Here is a 21685-nt window from a genome sequence, read left to right as displayed (position 1 = left end):
TCCTGAGGTGCTGCTTCTGCAGCGACTTCTCCCACTGAACTGTGTCCTTGAACAAACAGCGCTCGATGGTCCCTGCTTATCAGCCATCTGCCTCCACCATCGAACTTGGAGTTTTCTTAGGGCCCGCAGTGTCTTTCCCTCAGCCCCCCAAAGCCTGTGTTAAGGCAGTAATTCCTTCCGCATGAGCCTCTCGCGCCCTGGCTTGTCCCAGGAGGCTCTGTTTCCTCCTGCAGGTCTCAGCTAATGGCACCTCCATGGAGAGCCCATCTCTCCCGCCACTGCTTGTGAGAAGTAGCGTCTTTGGTCTCTGTCGCCCTGACCATTTTATTTCCATAAATGACAGCTGCCATGTTTAAGTCTTCACTTCATGGCTCCCCCAGAGAAAGCACACTCAATCAGGGCAGGGTTTTGCCGATTCTTGTGCACGGCCGGATTCCAGTCATGCAAGAAGCCCAGTGAGGTTGTACTGAATAAATGATTGAGTGAGGGAATGAATTCAGAGTCTCACTCATAGTAGGTTCTCAATAAATGTGTTTTTGAAAAGTTGCCACAGAGCTCATGCCTTTTGACTATTGGTCCTCACCCCTTTTTCTAAAACTCCACTCCCGTGTATTTCTGCCAGGCTGCTCTTCCCCGTTCGGGCTCCACACTCAGTCTTTTGCAAGATTTCCTCTCTTCCTTCTCGGGGGGCCCTGCGCACAGCGGATATTTTTACAAGCTGTCTAAGGAAGCAACTATCTAGTACAGAGTTTGTTCTAAATTTAGAAGCAGGCCTGATGTTTTTAATGCATCTTCGATAACTACAGTGAGTGAGGTTTCTAAATGACTGTCCCCCGGTGGCTGTGTCGGCCCTGATGGGTCAGGCTGTATATCACCAGCCCTTGACACTGGCCTGGGCTCTGCTCTAAGACCAGCTGTGGAATTCTGGGCAAGTCACTGGACACTCTGCTCTGTCATCTCTCTGAAGAGGGGGGTGGCCAGAGGTCTGAGAAGCAGCCCCAGCAGGGTCATCTGGCACTCCCGGCTCAAGCAGGCAGTTCCCAGGCAGTCCTGCCTGAAGTCGATGTTCCAGCAGTTTCTACCTCTAATAAGCCCTTAGGCACCGGGAGCCTGGGTTTTCCTGCTTGAGACCCACATGCTATGAATAGGAAGCCATATATTATCATATTAGAAACTTTTAAAACCATCAAGAAGTTGAAATACTACAATACACATACGACCTTCGCCTAGATTCACCCAATAGTCACATCTTGCCATGTTTGTTTTCTGCCTCTCTCATTTTCTTTCTCTTCATTTGTATTTGCTTATATTTCTTTTCCTTTGGAACCGTGAACCGTGTGAAAGTTACAGACGCTATACACTTGTCCTCCAAACACATCAGCATGCATCTCCTGAGAACTAGCACATTTCCCACCTAACGATGTCATTATCATATCCAAGGACACTGGCATCGGCGCAATATTATCTAACATGCTGTTTATAGATTTAAACACCAGCCCGCCACCCCGATAACGTTCTTCCTACTCCCTTTCCCTTGCTCTTGGAGCCAATCGAGCATCCTTCATTGCATTCGGTTGTCATGTTTTCTTAGCCAAATTTAATCTATAACCTGTTTTTCATAACCTTTCTAGCTTCTTCTCGTGGTAGCACAGCTAAGCGGCAGTGTGTCTTGCCCAGGAAAGTTGGTGGGTAGCTCCTTTCTGTGGAGGGGCTTTGATGCTGACTATTTAAAGCCCCTGCCAATGAATACCTTGTCTACAGTAGAGCCAGGGCCAGAAGCCCTGCTATGGGGTTTACGTAGCAGCGATATAAGGAAGCAGTAATAACTGGGAAACTAAGAAAAGAGAAGCTAGCAGCTCCGAGCCGCAGCCTCCTTGGACCCAGTGAGCTCCAGGGAGCACACTAGCGGTCCTCAGCCTCTTCTGCCTTTTAATTAGAGACAGAAGGCCCAGCCTCTGACAGTCTGGGCACGGCCTGGACATTTAGAATTAAGCTGCCCATATTCCCAAGGGCTTTGCAAAAAAAAAAAAACTTAATGACGCCGCCGTCTTCCCTGTCCTTACAGAGAGAAAGCCACACTGAGCGGTTGCTGAAAACAGGAACCTGCCCTGTGTGAGGCCTGCGCTTCCCCGTTTCTAGCAGAGGAAGTGTGAGGCTGGTTTAGCAACCGCTGCTCTTCTTGATAGCATGCGCTTGTCTACACCCGTGGGGAGCCTGGCTGCCCGCTCACTCCGCTGCAGCAGCAGCAGCTGATGGAGAGGCAGTGACAGCGCTCTTGGCAGCCACCCCTCAGCTGCTCCCAGGGGAGACCATGTCCGGCCTTTGAAGGTATCTTGGGGGCCATGGTGGGGACTGGGTGGGGAGAGACATCGGGACCCCTTGGACACACAGCCGGCAGGGGGGTGACTTTCTGGAGACAGAGATGCTGACTGTGTGAGACAGGCAGGGTCTGGTCTTGAGGCTCAACACCTAACCAGTGTACAGTGTGTCGCAGCTGCTCAGTGAAATGTCTGATGCGTAATTATACGGCTAGAAGGGCTGGAGAGCTTGGGTGGGCGCATTCCTGCCAGAGGAGACTCTGCAGCCACAGACCAGCGTGGCACAGAGCTGGCCTCTTGCGAAGGACGACCACTGCTTGCTGTCAGGCCTTCCAGCAGTGTGACCTTGGGCAAGTCAATTAAACCTCTCTAGGCCTTCCTTTCCTCCTCCGTAAAGTGAGACTATAAGGACCCAGTTCCCACAGGGATGGGGTAGATTATAGGAGCGAATGCACGCAAGGTGCCCAGGTCAGTTTCAGACACATGGGCCGTGCTCAATAAGCACTATCGGCACAACGTCTTGATGTCCGAAGGTGCGTGGAGCCCAGAGAGGCTGGCCGGTCACAGGACCGCTTCCAGAAGGTTGTGTGGATCAGCTTTGCGAAAATGCCAACAATAATCGATAATAATAAGTAATAAAAGTCAAAGTAGGTGGCGTGTGAATGGGGCAGGAGTAGAATTAGAAGAGATTCTGGAGGACTGGCATTCTCTAAGGCGTGTGGCATTGCACATTGTTTTATGTCCCTGGGCGTCCACAGCCCCTGGCGTCAGGAAAACGAGAAGCCTGTCCTCAGCTGGGGCTGTGCATGCTGGTGGGAAGGGATGGTGTCTGCCACACCGAGGGGCAGGGAGAGGACCTCGCACGAAAAACCATTCTCCTGCAATCCTCAGGACAATTCTGTAAGGTTACAGTTATTATTTGCTTTTGACAAACGAGAAAATGAGGCTCAGAGAGGTTAAGCGATTCGTCCAACTCACACAGCAGTGAGAGGCTCTAAGGGCTGAGGTTTGGCGGGGAGAGCCTCAGTGAAAGCAAGTGTGTGAAGGACGAAAGTGTGCATTTAAAGCAGTGCTCTTCATTTTAGGAGAAATACACCCCATATTCTGCGTATTGTCGTTCTGTGGTTTGCTATGAGACACTGAGTCGCAAGTCTATAAGCTGGGCCGTGGTCCTTTTAAAACTGGGCAGGTACACCCAAATCAAAGGTCTGGCAATATCCTTTGCAATTGATATTCTCTGGTCAGGAGAATGCTTTTCAAGAGGGCTTAATAGGCTCTGACAAGGATGCTAATAATACTATTAAAACCTATGAAACAGAGAGACTGAGATCTATTTAGACTCCTGCATCTTAAACAAATCTAGAATCAGGGCAGTGAGACAGTTTCATGTGAACTAATCAGCTACACCTGAGTCAACATTCTGGGTCGGCCACCAATGAGCTGTGTAACTCTGAGCAAGTCACTTTGCCTCTCTGAGAGTTAGCTTCCTCTGCTTAAAAAAGGAGACCAGCTTCCTTGTGCGTTTGTAAGAAAGTTAAACTATAAACAATATGTAGGAGATGCTAAATACTATATAGGTGTTATGAACATCATTCCTAAACCAGGCAAGATACATCAAATACTTCTAGGTACTTCTAGGCAGTCGATAGTGATGGGCAGGGTTAAACACAGTGGCTCAAACTACATACATAGCTGATGAGCTGGCCCCTCCTTCTCAGTTTTTTTAAGTGCTTATTTCTGCTTGTTCCCCCATCTGATCTAGTAGATGAAGCAGATAGGGTAAGTTTGCATAGCACCAAGCTGAAATCATTTTCCTAATACAGAAAAAATTTCCCCACTCAGCGTTTCAAGAGCTGGCAATATATTTCCAAGGGGTGTGTGCCTCTTAAAGATGTAGAAATTATTCATTCTGGTAAATCTCAGTCAACTTCCTGCATTCATAGATGCTGCTGGTTTTTAATATCTCATTTTATATTCAGCCAGAATTTATGTCCCCCACCTATGAGAGAGTCTGGCGCTTAAAATTCTCATTAAGGGTTTTCAGCATGTCAGACCAGATCATTTGGTTCTTGTCAGCAACCTGAATAATATCTATTAGTATTTCTGTCCATCCATTCATTTTCCCATCCATCTGTCCGTCCGTCCGTCCGTCCGTCCGTCCATCCATCCATCCATCCACTCCTTCCCTTAATAAATATGCATTGAGGCCATACCACGTGACAGACTTCCTCCCCCCTCTCCTCCCCAAGAGTTCCGAAGGAATAAGTACATTGGGTCCAAACCACTTCCTCTCATCTGAGAACCGCCAAGGGAGGGAGCTTATTTCGTTACGGTAATTCTGACTCTAGCTACAGACAGAAACTGTGGGGCCTCAAAGGTTCAGTGGCTCACTTTTGTTGTCAAACAGCTTTGCAAAGTCACACTTCCCTCCTTGGCACCCTCCAGGCAGCTGGAACCATGGCTGGAGGACTTGGGGTATATCCCAGTGGGGGAGGGTGGGGAGACTCAAAGAGCTTCAGAAGAAAGTGGGGATTGTCCTCGCTATGGCCCTTAGGAGGAGATGACAACTTCGAAGGGGTCCGGCTGCCCCCGACAGCACACACAGCACTGCCCACCGGCATTGTGCCAGGCACAGCCGATACCTCTAGCCACTTACAATGCGCTGGGCACCTACCTGCCAGGCCATGATTTTTCACTGAGGAATATAATAGCATGGACTGTGTTCTCAGGAGGTCTACAGCCTGGGGGTTTAAATACTCGGAGAAACAAATACATCGTGATGAACTGTGGCGTGTGCCATAAAAGGAGCAGATAGACCCCAGAACAGAGAGCAGAGGGGACCCATTTAGTCAGTGAAATCTGTTCAATTTAATTGTCTCTTAACCCTGTGAGGTAGCCACGCTCCCTCACAATTTACAGATGTGCCATCTCCCCCGCCCCCACACCCTCCGAGTCAGCTTCTGTGCAGCCCTTCATCCAACTCCTGGGCCTAAGAGCTGCCCAGACCCTGGAGCCAGATGCCTGGATTCAAATCCTGCCTCCACCTCCGACTGGCTGGGTGACCCCAGATGACTTATGTAAATGTTCTGGCCTCTGCTTCCTGTTATTCAAAAGGCATGATGATAGTGATGTCTCTCTCCTACACACATCGGTTCTTCAGTTTTCCTTTTTATTTCCTTATAAAACGCCCACTGTCTTCTCGCGGGGAGTCAGGAAGCCAGATCAGAGCTCACAGCACCTAGCCACTCATCATACAATCGCACAAACGCTTGTCAGAGTCACACGCCACCTCGAGGGCCACGCAGGCGTTCTGAGGGGCGACGGATGGGACAGTGAGCCGGACGAAGAGTAGCCCGGCCGATCGCGCCCTTGGCGTCCGTGCGTTTTGGCAAGTGACTCAGAGGGAGGCGCCAGGACCCCTCCCCAGCAGGAAGTTCAGAGTTTGCAAATGCTGTTATTAGGCAAAATATCGATGTCCATCTCGCTGCATAAGATTCTGAGCCACTCTGGTGATTCCCGTGTGTGAATAAAAAGCAAGATTAAGTCTTGCTGGGAAATGTGATGTAATAAAGAAATCTAAGTTGACAATTCTTGGGTCCACGTGTCCAGGCGGCCTTTAGTGACCGCACATGACTCCACAACCACCTCCTCCTTTTAATGAAAGCTGCATTTCTAAGGATCCACATTTGAAATGAAAAAAAAAAAAGTAGAAAAAGCCTGCTTTGAAGTCACTGTTTTCCCACTCTGCGTCCATCTGTGTAGTCTAATATCAAAATAGTTGTCTTTACGACTGCTTTTGTCATTGCCAGTGTTTATGACATCAACCGGCTAATAGGTGAAGTAAGGCATGCAGGACCCGGCCTGGGGCCAAACCCCATTTGCAACATGGTTTTTGGCAAAAAATGTGTTCGGAGTCCAACAGACTTCCAGACCGGGCGGCACCATGTCCCACCAGCCTTGTGTACTGAGGGGCCTCTGTGCATGAAAAACTGATCTAGAAAAGAAAGATATTAAAGCCAGACACCACTGCACAGAGACTCTCATCAGGTGTGTGGGGGGTGGGGGGGGAGCGGGGGCATAAGGCTCTCCCCAGGGGCACGTTTACTGTCAGCACAGGGACAGGCCACGTGCCCCTAACACGTTCATCCTATGACACTTGCTAACGCTCGCTTGGGAAAAACCGAGGAAGGCAGACATGGCTATGTCTGTTTTCAAAAACAAACAAACAAACAAATGAAAAACAATGGAAAGAAGTTTAGTGACTTAATAAGGGGTGAATCTGAAATTTGCCTCAGCACCAACTGGCCCCAAATCTAGCTTCTTCTTATGACACGCTAAAATGAACATAGACTGTTTTCTAGGATCCTTCCATCATGGCCTTAAGGGAACGCTGAGCCTTCCTGCTAGCCGGAGAGCGTATGAGATCACCCTCTGGGCCCCCGAAGGTAGAAAGGGTCAGAGCCCAGGCTCACGAGGACATGTGTCAGGCCTGATGGAAATGGGCAAGGGCCCTCTTGTGATGGACAGAGTCTGGACAGACTCACAGAGCGCTCGTCCAAACTTGCTGAGTGACCTCGAGCAGGTTGCTTGCCCTCTCTGAGCCTTTTCTTTGTAATGTGAGGGCGTCGAATTGCTGTTTCTCCGTTGGTGCTCTATGATATCCTAGGACTGGGGTGTTATATCTGGTGGCATAGAGAGGCAACAGTGCTGAGCCCCCAGCTCCCAGCCAGCAGCTTGCTTTTATCTATTTTATATATTGAGCTTCTGGAGAAATTTTCTTAAAACAGGCTTCGAATCAGCAGGTTTGAAATGCCCTGGATGAGAGGGTCCCAGGTGTCATCCGTGCGGCCCCTAGATAGAGCCTCTGACCTTGAGTCAGGCGGTGCAGGCGGCGGGGTGGTGGTGTGACTTTCTGAACTGGCCGCCTGGGATTGGGGACAGCGGGACAGGCCTGTGCAGCACCTGCCCCAGGAGGAGAGCAGGGAGCAATGTAGGTCACAGCACAGGTGCACCGTCGAGCGAGGTCAGGATGTGGTGGGGTGCCCCCCGGAAATCCTGCGAGATCCTTGGTAGGGAAACCAACCGCTGCTAAGCCCCTATTCGGGGGCTTATTGTCCCTGGTGCTGAGGGTCAGACCATAGGCGGCACTGGGCAAGTCCCAAGTCAGCGGGGGCAGGCACTGGCTACCAGTCATGGAGCAGAGACGTGCAAAGGGGTCACAAGCCATTGTCTGCGCCAAAATTTCCCCACATATTTGAGGACCTTGAGGCCCAAGAAGGGGAAGGGACTTGCTCAACTTGCAGGGCGAGTTAGCTGCCAACCCCATAGCCCCACTGGCTTTGGTAAAATTTTTTGCTATCGTATCTGACCAATCTTATCTCTGCTTTTGATATGATCTGTAATTTGATCTCAGAACAACTCCACGGGGCATGTATTTGTAGCTCAAATGTATGGAATTGAAAATCGAGGCTCAGAGAAGTGCAGTAACTTGTCAGAGGACACACAGCCAGTAGGTCAGGAGCTGGATTCTGGACGTGGTCTCGCCTGCTTTGAAAACCCCCCTTTCAAAGCTCCCTTATTCTTTTCGAATTCTGCTTCTGATTGCAGAACCAATTTGTGCGCGTGAGAGAAAATCTGGAGATTTTAGAGAGGTATAAAGAGCAAATTGATAAATTCACCTATAAAATCGCTACCCAGAGAGAGCCTTGGAGACACCTTGGAAATAATCTCCTTTAATATTTTTCTACTTACATGCGCATGCGTGTTAAAGTTTTATAAAATGGGAATAGTATCAGCGCGGCTAGTTTTTCTTTTCTTTTTTCCTGATCATAGCGTGAACAGTTCTTTAAAATAATGCTATGAAAGCCTAGAAAATATTCCGCATAATTCACTCCTGCCCTTTGGACCACCCCCGGCCACCTAGAAGCCATGACAGCTGACACCCGAGCCAGACTTAACTGGCCTCTCTCTCCTGTCCCTTCTGTTCCCCCCAGCCAGTCCCCAGACCTGGGCTTCCAAACGTTGCCATCGGACATCAAGAGACCCCTGGGGACTTCTGCGTTTCTTGTACTAAAGTTCCTCCCAAAAGTTTGTAGTCCCTGAAGTTTGCTTTGCTGACATTTAAAAACCACTTTTCCGATGCATTCTTAGACTAGAACAGAAGATGGGTCAGCATCTCAGGGAGATCGAGGGCACAGGTTTTGAAGTCAGACAGACTTGGCTTGAACCTCAGCCTTATCTCTTACTAGTCATGTAACTTTGGACAAGTCACTTAATTTATGTCACCTATAAAGTGGAGCTGTGAGCAGCCCAGGGTATGACAACTGTAAAATGCTTAGCCCGGGGCCTGGCATAGAATAAGAGCTGACCAACCAGGATGGGGGTGGTGATTCTGGTTATTACTGCTGCTGTTGGGGTTTGGACCCGGTGGAGGGCGAGGCTCCCCACTCATGGTATCACGCTCGCACGTTAGAATCAGGTCACGTGAATGGGCTTAGAGCTATCATACTCTGTGGAAGAAATCCTAAGGCCAACACAAAGATTGCGTCCCTAAGTAGGTTTGTGGATTCCCACTGTTGCTCAGGTTTTCTGACTGTTCCTGATTTTGCTACAGAGTCCAGACCAAAGGCTCCCCGACTCTCTCCCCCTTTGCGTACTGCGAAGGCTTCAGGCTACAACAGCGGGGCTTGGCTTTTAGAAGCACAGAGAGGATCAGGTGCACAGAACTTCTCAGGACTGGAAGGTTCTGAGAAGCCCCGAGAAGCCTGTCCCTTGTGTTGTCGAGATAACGCAGCGCCTGACCTGGTCAAACAGAAACCTCGCTGGGACGGGCACATCCCACATTCCTGAGGGCGACTCCCTGCAGGCGTGTGACCTTCCCATGCCACGCATCCCCTCAAATGGCGGCCAGAGTTCCTTGGTGATCTTTTTTCCGCCCCTGGAGAGAGCAGCCCAGCCCTGGGGAGAGGACGTGGGTTCTGAAGTCGGGAGAGGTAGGTGTGCCCCCTGCCTCCGTGCTCTGCGGGTTTCCAGCTTTGGGAGTGTGGCTGGTGACCTCACCTGCTGACCTTCACCCCGGGGAGATGAGCGAGGAACCTCTGCCTCCGGGGATGCTGGGAGATGAAACGCAAGGGCCTCCACTAACTGCCCCCCCCTTGACCCTGACGGCTATAAAGACAAGGCTTGCATTCTGTCTAATGGAACTTCTTAAGAAACTGATGATGGCTCTTTTATTAATGATTTTCAAAAAGTTACTGAGCCTTGATTGCAAGAATTAAAAGGGATTAAGTGGTTCTCTCTTCAGAGACCATCTTTTCCACTCTCCTCATTTTTTAGGAGAGTAAACTAAGACCCAAGGTCACGCCAAGAAGATAGTGTTGGTCCAAGGACGGGGGGTGAGGAGGAGGCGGATCTCAGTTCGGATCCTTCACAGCACCAAGAAAAGGGAGAAAGAAATCAAGACTTTTTAGCACCAAAGTTAATTAAGTCATTTCTCTTTCGCCTTCTTCTTATTGTTCCTAGAAGCAATTATGTCTCACACCCTCTCTCCCAGCTCCAGCTACCACATAAAACCGTCACAGATTAAATCACATTGTTCAGCCATTTCATTAGGGAGATTCCCCCTCTCATTCTCGGGGGCATCTTTCCCTCTTCTCAAATAAAAGCCTCTTTCCTTAACTCCTTCCTGGAGACTAATAGGAAGGCCGGGAGCCGAGCTAAGAGACTATTGAGACCAGATAGGTTTTTCTGCACAGCCCGGGGTATTATGGTGGGCTTGCAACCCAGCCCCGGGCTCTGCTCGGCACCTGCACCCCGCCCCGCAAGACAGAGACGTGGGGTGTCAGTGCAGAAGAGCCCAGGCTCCTAGAATTCATCTCGAGACCCCGGGTATGTGGCTTTTCTTGGACGGTGCTCAATTTTCCCATCTGAAAAATGCAAGTTTCAAGTCTCTTGTTTTCGTTTGCCCTGTGCCGGGTTCCGTGAATGTCCCCCAGAAGGGCACATGGATGCTCGCAAAGAACTGCGAAGTTGTTGGGAAAAGAAGTGAGGTCAGACTTCACTCTGACAGATGCCAGTCTTTTCCCGAGGGGTTTTCTGGACTTGGGATGAGACGGACGTGATGGCCACAGGCAGTTGCTTGGAAGTGACTGAGAGATGGGGTAGGGGTGGGAGGGAAGCTGAGACAGGCTGAGGGGGCGCTTGCAATGTCGGGAGGGGTGACAGATGACTCCCCGAGTGGGTGTCGCGGGAGCGGGGTGAAAGGCAAAATCCCTGGTGTTTAGTTGATCTAGGACCATGTGTCGGGCCGCAGGAAACAGAGGGGCATCGTTAAGAGAGCGGGGGGACCGTGCGGGGCACTGCGGTGTGGGATCTCAGAGGGTGAGAAGGGAGGCCGGCACACACGTCTCAGAGTTATCTCTGCATGGCGGCCTGCCAGGGCCTCTGCTCTCCCTGTCCTGGGAGCTTTGTCCAGAAGCCCAACGGCCTTGCTGATGACAGACGAGGAGGCTGAGGGACTGGGGTGAGCGGTGGGCTCCGGGAAGGCACTGGGGGCAGCGTGGGGGCGTGGGAGGCCTCCACGGGACTTCTGTGCACACCGCTCGGGCTTCCAGCTCCTCGGAGGCAGAGGCTGCTTGCTTTGCTCCCTGCTTGGATGGATCTAAGGTGGGCGCACGCAGTCCCTGTCAGGTGGGTGGGACCACATGGTCCTGCCTTTCCCCTGGCGCTGGCTCAGGGCCCAGCTCTGGAGACCCTTGGGAAGTGTCTGCTGACCTGCAGGGAACGAGGCCTCTGTCATTCTACCAGGCATGGGTTGTCGAGCACTTTTTGGAGCATTTTTTCTTGACTGCATACACCAGGGCGGGGGCCAGACACGGAGAAAACCGGTGCCTGCCCCTGGAGCCAAGTGATGCTGTCAAAACCTGCTTGGCCTGCAGGAAGGGTCCTGTCAAGGTCAAAGGCAGCCCCTTGGCTGTAATTAGAGCAGGGTAGGCAAGATGTGGAAAGAAGGGCCTGAGCCTTGAATGTGGAGCAGCCCACCCTTCAACCACTCCCTCAGCCCGTTGTTTCTGGGCACGAAGATCAGCAGGATCAGAGGAAGACGGAATTCTTAACTTTGAACGTGGGATCTGTCCCAGTCGCACTTCTGAGTTTACAGCTTTCGCAAGTCTCGTAATTGTCTTGGGAGCAGCACAGATGTATTACAATCTATTAGTCTGGGTTACAAGTGCTAAACTATTCATAAAAATATTTAAAATATATCAAGTTTCGAAAACCACTCATTTTGGTTTTCTTCCTTCCCTAACACACAAGGTACCCCACTTCACCCCGCCTCTCCCCGATAGCCTTTGAAAGCCTTGCTCTGAGAGCACAGAGTGTTCCAGGGCCTGAAGGCCGAGGCGGGGTGGGATTGGCCGGCTCGTGAACCCTTTCAAACTCCTAGGGCCTGGCTCCTAAACTAGAGACAGAGAACGGGTAGAGCACAGGTTTCTAGCTGCACTGGACGTGGCCGGGGACCTGCCCTGTCTGTCCTCTTTGTCCCCATGAGACGGGAACCGCTCCACAGGCGTGGTCTTCTCTGTGCGTCAGGTGGCCTGGGAGGACACTGTCATTCTCCAGTCATCTAAGTTCCTTTCTAAAGTACTCATACGAGGGCCCAGAACACCAATGTTTATCATTACGAACAATCAGAAAATGTAGTGTAAATACCATTAGCTAAATTTAGATTTTCTGCCGGGCCATGTTGCTAAGTGCTTCACGTGCTTTATCTGTTAATTTAACAGCTGCAACCTGATTTTGTTTTATTATTACCCCCCCAAAACAGGCAGGAGAAGATCAATAGCTTGCCCAAGGTCACTAGCGTCTATGTAAAGAGCCAGAATCTGAACCATAATGGAACAAACCAGAGACTTAGCATAGGCGGTTCAAATTCCAGCTCCACAGTTATGTGCTTGCTGTGTGACCTTAGACAAGTCCCCTACCCTCTCTGAGACTCAGTTTCCTTCACTTCAGAATGGGATTAGGGTGCAGGGACTTTACAATGATCAAAAGCATACCGTGAAATCTATACAACGGAGTATTATTACTCAACCATTAAAAAAAAAAAATGAAATCTTGCCATTTGCCACAACGTGGATAGACCTGGAGGGTATTTTGCAAAGTGAAATAAGTCAGAGAGAGAAAGACAAATGCCACATGATTTCACCGGTATGTGAAATCTAAAGAACAAACTAAACGAGCAAACAAAACAGAAACCGATTCATAGGTACAGAGATGAACTGACGGCTGCCAGACGGGGCAGGGGTTGAGGGACTGACTGCGTGAAAAAAGGCGAAGGGATCAAGAAGCACAAATTGGCAATTACAAACAGTCACGGGTGCGTGAGCACAGCGTGGGGAACATGGGCAAAGCTACTGCGATTCCCATGGATGGTGTCAGGCGGGCACTGGAATAATGTGATCACTTTGTAAGGTATATAAATAAACGTGTGGTCACGAGGTTGGACACCTGAAACTAATATAACAGTGTATGTCAACTATAACCGAAAAATACATTTTCAAAAAATGTACCAGCAGATGTCCGAGTGCAGGCAGCACGCGAAGCATGCAGAAATATCTGGTTTTGTGACGGAGGGTTCCTTTCTTACTGCTTGGTAGAGTATGCTGAGACACACAGAAGACAGAAGCGCGAGACAGAAAGTCCCCCTGCTCACCCGCTTTGGGCTCTAGAGCGACTCTCGAGCACAGAGCTCCGAGCCCAGCTGCACGGGGGTCCAGGGCCAGGGCTCAGGAGTGGAGAGACCACGCTGGCCGTGTCATACCCTCAACCCCTCACACAAACACTTCAGGCACCTTTCTGTCACCTAGGGTACAAGGAATGGAAACTTTCACCACCAACAGCATTTGCTAGCAACTTCCCTCTCTGTGGTTTCTCTCTCTGTCATTCCCTTGATAAAAGAACCCGCACTGTGCAAATGTAACCAACATTCACGAATGTCACTGTCACGTAGCAGCGCCCGCCTTTCAAGAAGCGAGCTGCCTGAAAACATGATGCGCCATGTACTCTGAACTGGGCCACCCCTCACCCGGAGGGCTGGGCGCGTGGCTGACTCTCCGTGTGTACCCCCTGTGCCGTAGGCTTCGAGCATCTTCGACAGCCCGGGGACTGATCGGAATGGGAAACAGCGTGCGATCTAGCCCACCGCCTCCTGAGAGGCCTGTGCCCTGCCCAGACGGTAAGTGCGGTGTGATGCTGTCCCGCGAGAGCTCGGGGCAAGATGGGGCGAGGGGCAGGGGGGCTGCTGCTCATCACTGAAACGGGGCGGTGGGTTTTTTTTATACTTATCTCCCTCGCTTTGCTCGTAGTTAACACTTTCACAATTAAAATAGTAAAAAAGATTGAGCGGTGGCACCCCAGAGGGACGCTGATCTGCTGGCATTTTGTGACGGACCTTCGAGAACGGCCGTTTCCATCCCTTTACTTTATCGGCGGGGAAAGCTGAGGCCCACAGAGGGAATGTAATTTGTCTCATTAGCTCTCTGTAGAGTCGCGTGTCCAGCCCCAGCCAGGCCCTTGCTCGCCCCCCCCACCGACCCCGGCTCTAATCCTATCACGGGTCTGACATCACTGTAATACAATTCGTGTTATCGAAGCTCTGCCCAGGCTGTTTCGGTGTAACTTTATAAAGCTGGATGCTCGCCCTAGGAAATCGTCCTAAAAATGAAGAATTTGGGCGTTCCCTCGGTAGGCTCACGGGGCCAGGCGTTCTACGGGGAGGGCACAATGTCACAGGTCAATCGGTGATGACAAAAGTCAACTTTTCCCAGAAAGGCCAGGTGGAGCCAGAGTCCCGAAGGCCTTCTGGGCCTGGCCCGAGAGCTGGGAGGGGACACCAGCGAACAGAAAGCCAGGGCTGAGGGTGAAACTCATCGCTCTCTGGGCTGAGGGGCGCTGGTTGTTTCTGACGCGATCTGGCCCACCGCATCTAAAGCTGACTGGCTTTGGTTCCCAGTCAGGCTGTTTGGGGGCACGTTGCATGGGTCCTCTAGGGAGTTGGGAAGGGGCCAAATGATCCCTCAATGGCCCCAGGATGAGGCTAGGGGGACCGTGGGACACTTCTGCCAAGCTGCAGCTCAACACGAGAGTGGACAGTCAGGTTCCCGCCCTGAGTATTCTACTGCTGCTCTTTCCACGCCTTCTGTGGCTCCTTAAAAAGGCAGCCTTCTCGCTTCTTCTGAAATGGAGACACCCAGGGCACGCGGGGTCTCGTGGCCCGTCAGAGGCCCTGAAGTGAGCACGCGGAGACCTGCCCTGCCGCCCCTCACGTCATTCACAGGGTGCTTCCAGCGGCCCTCCTGCCTAGCAGGAACTGTCCTCTTTAAACCCGGGAGGGGGGGAAAGCACGGTCCCTGGGACAAGGAGGTGGAACCACGTGCTAAGGCGGAGCAGGGCGTGGAAACGGGGCCCCAGAGAGGCGGGGGCCCCTGGCCTCCCATGCAAAGCTCAGAGCCGTGTGCGGCTGCGCAGAGCTCCCGGGGCTGCTGCCAGCGGGGCCTTCTCCCATGGCCCCCAAACCCGCTCAGCCAGAGCGTCCTCCTCCAGTCACAGCTCCTTCTAGAAAACTGACGTCGTAACGCAGAGGTCCCGGGCCGGCTCAGGGGGCGCCCGCCCACCGAATCCATCTTGGGTCGTCACCACTCTCGCTGGGGCAGAAGGGGCGGCATGCTTGAGTAAACCCCATGAAAACAGGGGCCTCCGAGGACTTGCTTTTTTGCTTTTATTTTTTGAATGCAAATCGTCATAAGTTTCTCTTTTTCCACTGTGTGGGTGGGAGGTCACCTCACAAAAGGAGGTGTCTCCCTAGTCCTCCACCCCCTGATTAGAGAATTCCCCAGCTTGTACCCAGTTTGTGACCCAGGCGACCACATCAAGCGCTGGCAGGTGGCTTTTCCATTCCCCTTCCCCCCAAAAAAGTTTCCCCTGTGATCGGTCCTAACTGGATTTCCTCTTTTCTCTGACATCTACTAGAATAAGGGAGAAGGAGGTCGTGCAATTGATGCATTAACTAGTCTTTACCCAAACGAAGCAAAGGTTCGAGTTTTCATGGCCTGAGCATCTACTCAGCTAACACTCACGCTTACTCATTTGGTTAGTCTCAGATACCTGGGGGTGGCACAGGGGCTGATGGCTTCAGTCCATCGTACAATTAGAGCTTCCTCTGACATCAGCCTGGGTGGTAGAGAATTAAGCTAAAAGGCCACCAGACCCTCACAGGGGTCAGCAGGGGGCCACGCTGTGGACTTCCAGACAAACAAGTTTTCTGAGCTTTTAGGAGCTGATTCTTCGCCCAACCAGGACTGTGGATGCCCTGGAATATGATTTTGTCCATCTGTTTCCTTCTAAGCTAAGCTTTCCAGAACATTCCTGATTAGTTTAGTTCCCAGAGACGAGTATGACAAAACGCACAGAGGTAGCAGGACTTGAGGAAACTAGGACAGGTCTCAGAGGCTAATGACCTTGCTGAATTTCCGGTATTGTCCCCCAGAAGCTGTGTGACCTTCGGGAAGTCACTCATCCTCCCACGAGGAGGGACTCAGTTCTCAGAACAATCTCTTCTTCACAGCACGAAATAGCTACCTGACAAATGTGGGTAGAATCACTATTTTTTAAACTCCATTTGGGGTCATCTGATTGCACTAGACTATGTCTAAATGGCCATCTCCCCAAAAAGTTTTAAAGTGGTAGAACTGGGGATTCCATGACTTGTTTTCAAAGCATCCCAAATAGCTCATTTTCTCTACAATACTTCACGTATTTCAGACTCCTGCTCTGTGCCGGACCGCGCTGGTCTGGACCTGAACAAGGCCGAGGGGATGGCCGTGTAGCGAGGGAACAGCTTATTTCCACCTTAATAAGAGAATTCAGTCACGCTGCTGTGACCTTTTTCCCCTGTCCATTTCTTACCCTCTTATCGTCCTGACCCAACGCGAGATCTCACGGACAGAGGTGGAAACGCAAACCCAGACACCGTTAGACCCCTTTCTGGGTGAGGATGGAAATAATGCTAAGCGGTGCATTTACATAGCATCAAGGGCGCTGCCTGGTGGAAAAAGGGGTGGGCGGGGCTCTGGGGAGGAAGGAGGGGGCAGGGAAGCCTGAGACCCAGCATGCACTTCTCAGTGAGTGCTTCTCAGACTGCCTGCCTCAGATCCCCTGGGAATCATCGAAATGCTGATTCCTGGGCCCCTCTCCAGACCTGCTCATCGAAATCCAGCGAGGTGAGCAGGAGCACGCGCGTGACCTCCTACGAGGCCCCTAAGGCTCGCAGACCACAGACCCAGCTTTTAGTCCTGTTTTCTATGCTACAAGAAACGAGAGACCTCATGTCGTCCCCCGAGCGACTCTCCCTGTCCTCATTTGTAGAGCAGGAGTAACCAGAGTTACTTGGCACTGCTAGGGTGTCAGGCGCGGTCCCAGGTGCTCTCCACACATCAAGGCTTGATTTTCACAAAAGCCACAGCAAATAATCACTATTATCATCTTCACTTAGCAGTTGAGGAAACCAAGGCGTGAGACGGTTCAATTACATGCCTGAGGCCATACGGCTCATGGAGGGATGGAGGGCGGTGGGGGGCTGGGAACTGGAATTGTGGGAAGCCGGGGACTCAATCTAAAGTCCCTCTCTTCACCCCCACACTACAGGAAGCTCGCGTGTTCTGAGGGGGGATGGGGGCTCTCGAGAGCGAGGGGGAGCGCGTCACCAGATGCAATGACATAAGCACTCACGTGCCACTGAGACGGGACCCCGCGTCAGACCTTCCTGCCTGGGTCTCCCCTCGCTGCTGATCCATCAGACGGTTTGCGATGGGACCCAATCGGTCGACTTTTGTATCATTAAACACTTAATGGATACGATAAAAATAGCTAGTCCACCAAACCCACGATTTCACATTGCTTACAATGGGACTAAAGATGTTTTTAAAGTGAATTAACATACGGAAAAACATTATCGAGTGGTGCAGGTGGTACTAGGCTATGACAAGGTTGCCTGGTTTCGAGACCGGGTACTCAGCTTGCTGGTTGTGCGGTCTTGGGCAAGCTTCGCCACCTCACTGCAGCATCTAAGAGCCTCAGGGTCTGCTCAGTCCCAATCTGTCCCATCTAACAGAGAGAGGAACCAAGGCTTTGTACACAAAAAAGCTTTCTGGACCACTGTGTCTCACTTTCCAGTCCACAATACAGAACCCACAAGCACAACTCATGCTCCGTGGTGACCGACAGAACTGGGTAGGCCTTCCACCAGGCCAGTCTGCCCTGCCCTGTCTGATTGGTTAGTTGTCTGTGGGTGTACTTCCTGTAAACAATATGAAAAATAAGGCCTGCTCTGTCTCCTCCAGAGGCCGTGAGCTTGGGCATGACCCAAGGGAAGGTGCAAGCAGAAATCACTGGGCCGGCTAGTTCCTTGCTCACCAACCATATTGAGCTGCTTGTGCCAACTCTGAAGCCTCATTTAAATCAGCCTTTGTCCCAACCTGTTGAAGATCAAGTATTAACTGGGGAGAACCTGGTACTTAAGTGCCAAGAAGAGCTATGTGGCTTAGTGACATGACCATGAACTTAGAAATCTTTACGATCTCTCCTGGACACGTTATTAAAACTCCCCTGGCCTTGGTTTCTTCACTCTTTACATAAGAATATATGTTCTATATGGAGCATTAGAAGTAGCAAATGTCTGGTTTTGCTAGATGCTTCAAAACAGGATTTACTGAAAGGCTTGTAGCATTTAAAAGAAATAGTAACAATATTCTAAGAAATAATAATGCAAAAAAAAAAAAGAAACGATCTGTCTTCTTTTGACTAAGTGATGTTTATGGCTTGTAAGTTTTACTAGAGTTTTCTTCTTTTATTGGATTCATTTCCTATTTTTACACTTTTGCACATTTTGTTCGATCTGACTCATTTTTGAGTTGAGCTAACAGAAAATATTTGCTCCGTTGAATTTCATCATCTGTCCTCACCAAACGAAGCTTGTTTTTATCATATAAGAATATTTTCAAATTTACACGACTAAGAGGCTTTTGAAATTTGAGGGCACTATTGGATTATGGAGTGATAACCCCGCCCCATCATGTAGAAATAAGATTAGGTGCCAGTGACTGACACAGGCACTGGACACACGCCACCTCCCATGTCCTAACCAATCAGAAGAGGCCGCTTTGCTATTTCCCACTTGCGTACATGAAGAGGGTGAGCTCACACTGGTTAAAAATAAACCTCTTCCCAAACCGCAGAGCTATTAAGTGGTGGAAGTAGAATTCAAGCCGGGTCTGGTGGATTTCGAGTCTCATTCTCTGTTCTGAAAATTCTCCCTGGATTTCTCCGTTCGTGCCCGGCAGATAGCTCTTCACTTAATTTGTTTCCTTATCTGAATGTCGGCAATAGTTCTGTCGACTTCCACTAGTCTGGGTTCCTCGCTGATCTGGTTTAATGCAAACGCTCAGCTCCCCACAAAACCAGGACACTCTGGGCGTACATGGCAACATGTTTGAACGTTACGAGCAAATTTAAATTTCCTAGTTGCATTTATTTCACTGTAGGGACCAAAGCTCAGGAAAGACTTTGAGATCCTACAAACCAGACTCCAATGCCTTCCATTGACTTTGTCTTCAGTTTTTCTGATGCCAAAGCTAAGATGACAGGGGTGGGCCTGAGTCCTTGCAAAGGGCCACGCCAAGGCCATCACCTTGAAGCAAAAGCCCCAGCGAAAGATTTTCTCAGTGAAGTTTCAGTGTTACAGCTATACGAACATCACTTTTGGGGGAAACTCCACAGGAAACTCGACTTTGCTATTGTGAAATTAAAACTCTCCTGCCTCATAAGCCTCTTCCCCGCCCCCCCACCCGCCCCCGTTGAAACAATTGTTTTTATAACGGGGTTTTGCTTTTGTTTTTCTTTCTGTTCGTTTCCAAATTTAAAATGAGAAAAGAGGGTCCACAGTCTTAATCTTGAATCAGAGATCAAAGCCCCAACCCCTCTGTGGACACACAATCTCTGCCAAGGCTCTATGCTAGTCACAGGTGCCCAGTGCTGTGCCTCTGGAGTCAACACTTGTTTTTCACGAGGGGCTGGCTCTGTGAGGACCACGGGCATCATCACGCTGCCTGCCATAAGTCAGGTTTGCTGGCTCTGATTGCTTTAAAAACAATGGCAGGTCTGAGAGAGCAGCAGTGCAGGCATCTCTCCACATTTTCATGTGACAAGCCTGCCTTGAGCATCCTTGATGGGACAGGCCTGTGCCGGGGGGCCTCCTGGAGCTCACAGCCATTGCCCTGATTGTCACACTAATTCAAAATACAAGCTGGCCTAGAGTAATTGTCTCAAGGGAAAAGCACGGAGGCCGAGAGGGGGTGTATCAGGCAAAACCCCTGGGAGGACCTGTGAGTTGGATGGGTGGCGGGGGAAAGGGGGAGAGAGCAGGTGTGTTCCTGGCAGAGGGCTCTGAGGATACGGAAACCGGCAAATTGAGAACAACAGGATGGCGTCGTCATACTGCTCAGGGGGCAGTAAAGATGGTGTCAATAAGTGGCCTGCTCACACATGGGGCCATTTGTACATATTTCCACCAGGAAGGCGGTTTCCAACCCCTCATTTTCCAGATTAACCCAGGCCCAAGTGGGGAAGGAAGCATTCACACTCAGACTGGAAAAGTCGGCCTCGTAATCAGGCGCGTTTACCCGGATGTTGAAAAAAACATGTTGGCTAGGCCCCCCTCACCATCCGGGTACCTTCCTAAGGCCTATACCTAACTTTGCATTTGCAATTTCATATTCTCTTTCTTAAGAGGACCTCCAAATTACCAGAAGCTTCAAGCCCCACAAAATTCGGATCCACCCCTTGTTAGAACTCAGGACTTCTGGCTTCAAGTTCAACACACATTTTAGAGCTGTCTCTGATTATTGGGGTGGGGTCTGGGCTACACAGAGAAGAGCCCCTTTTGTTACTTCAGCAAAGCAGAATGTGGGGGAGGTCTCCCCACAGGCTCAGGGAAGGTCGGAGGCCTCGCTGGGTCGGCCCTTCCACAGCTCCTTGTCGTGAGCCCCGATCCCTTTCAGAGATCGCGGCCCCTGTGATCGCTCTCAGTTTCCATCTCGCAGTCAGGAACGGTCTACTGTCTGCGACTCACCTGCCCCAAGCGAACGGTACGTTTCGGTGAGCCGTTCCACGGTGATAACTTGTTTCTGATTCATTTAGCAACCGATAAACAAATCCTTTGCCAAAAACCTCACTCGTCTTTCTTACGCATTCAAGTACTTAGGCTCTCATTCGACTTAGCTTTCCAGGGGCTTGTGAGTTAGAGACTTCAGAACATATGAGTTGTAAGGGGCAGAGTCCAGCAGTCCCAGCTTAGGGGTATCTGGACCTAAGAAAGTGGCCTGTTTGGGCCGCCAAGCCTGCCATGCCTGAGTGCTGGATTTCTCCAGATTTCCTGGGGTGAAGGAGACAGGGAATGTCCCCTGCCATGGTTTTTTGTGTCCTCTCTAGAATATGGGCTCCCAGAGCAGGGGGACTTGTTTTGCCGTGTTCATCATGCTTGGCCTGTGGCAGGTGCTCAGTGAACAAATCCTGATGAATGAATAAATATGTCACCCAACATGATGAGTTCTGATGCCCAGCCAGCAGATGGAGTGATAAACACTGTAGCAAATAGTTACTATGCTGATCTCTGAGATATATTATTTCCCCCAAAATGTACCCCAATATTATCCTGCACATAATGTGGTGCTTATGGTAAATCACCAAGGCTGTGAAATAAGGACTCTGCTTAGTGCCAATAAACAAATCCTACGTCACATCGCTGTCTCCTCTGCAGCAAGCCGTACTCACACGAACCAGAGAGCACGCTTGCCTTTTCAAAACTGCACCAGAATTACTTCCAATATACGAATGATGAAAAGTACTTAAGTTTTCGTCCACCATTTCCCCAAGAGTTCCTGTTAGACAGAGCTCCAATGTGGTGCCTTCTATTCTGCAAGGAAGAGGTGCTTTATTGAGTTCCAGTCTTCCGGTCCTGGTGGGTCCTCAGAATCATGTAGGCTAGCCTCCACTCCCCCACCACCACAATATTAGAGATGCGGGGCCCTCAAGGCCCAGAGAAGGCACCGGTGGCAATAATAATGAAAGGGATCTATTTAGAGCCCCTTATCTCTTATGAGGTGCTGCCACGTGCTTTCATCTCATCTCATGAGGACCTTAGAATGACATGTCACTAGCCCCATCTTAAAGGTGGGGAAGTCAAGTCTGGTAAGCATCCTGGAACTCGCCCGGGATTCCACAGACCAGGAGATGTGGGGCTGACCCTGAAGGTGACT

The 21685-nt window shown here is 50.5% G+C and overlaps 2 protein-coding genes across 4 annotated transcripts in view; one reads left to right on the top strand and one right to left on the bottom strand.

Moving 5' to 3' along the window:
• The window catches only part of TG (thyroglobulin), a 218929-nt gene that overhangs the window by 50400 nt on the left and 146844 nt on the right, over positions 1 to 21685 (bottom strand). The gene's annotated exons all lie outside the window — the stretch shown is intronic.
• The window catches only part of SLA (Src like adaptor), a 32249-nt gene continuing 12686 nt past the window's right edge, over positions 2123 to 21685 (top strand). The window contains exons 1-2 of one of the 3 annotated variants that reach the window (XM_039845891.1): positions 2123 to 2328; positions 13454 to 13551. In XM_039845891.1, coding sequence (XP_039701825.1) covers positions 13491 to 13551 — 61 coding nt within the window. In that variant the 5' untranslated portion in view covers positions 2123 to 2328; positions 13454 to 13490. Of the gene's footprint in view, positions 2329 to 7720; positions 9311 to 13089; positions 13552 to 21685 lie in introns of those variants that run through there. The other 2 variants (XM_039845892.1, XM_039845890.1) reach the window with 2 other exon arrangements.

This window comes from Pteropus medius, unplaced genomic scaffold (assembly GCF_902729225.1).
Source record: "Pteropus medius unplaced genomic scaffold, Ma_sr-lr_union100, whole genome shotgun sequence".
Taxonomy (NCBI): Eukaryota; Metazoa; Chordata; class Mammalia; order Chiroptera; family Pteropodidae; genus Pteropus; species Pteropus medius.
Note: the sequence above shows the minus strand (reverse complement) of the source record. Positions and strands in the feature narration are given on the sequence as shown.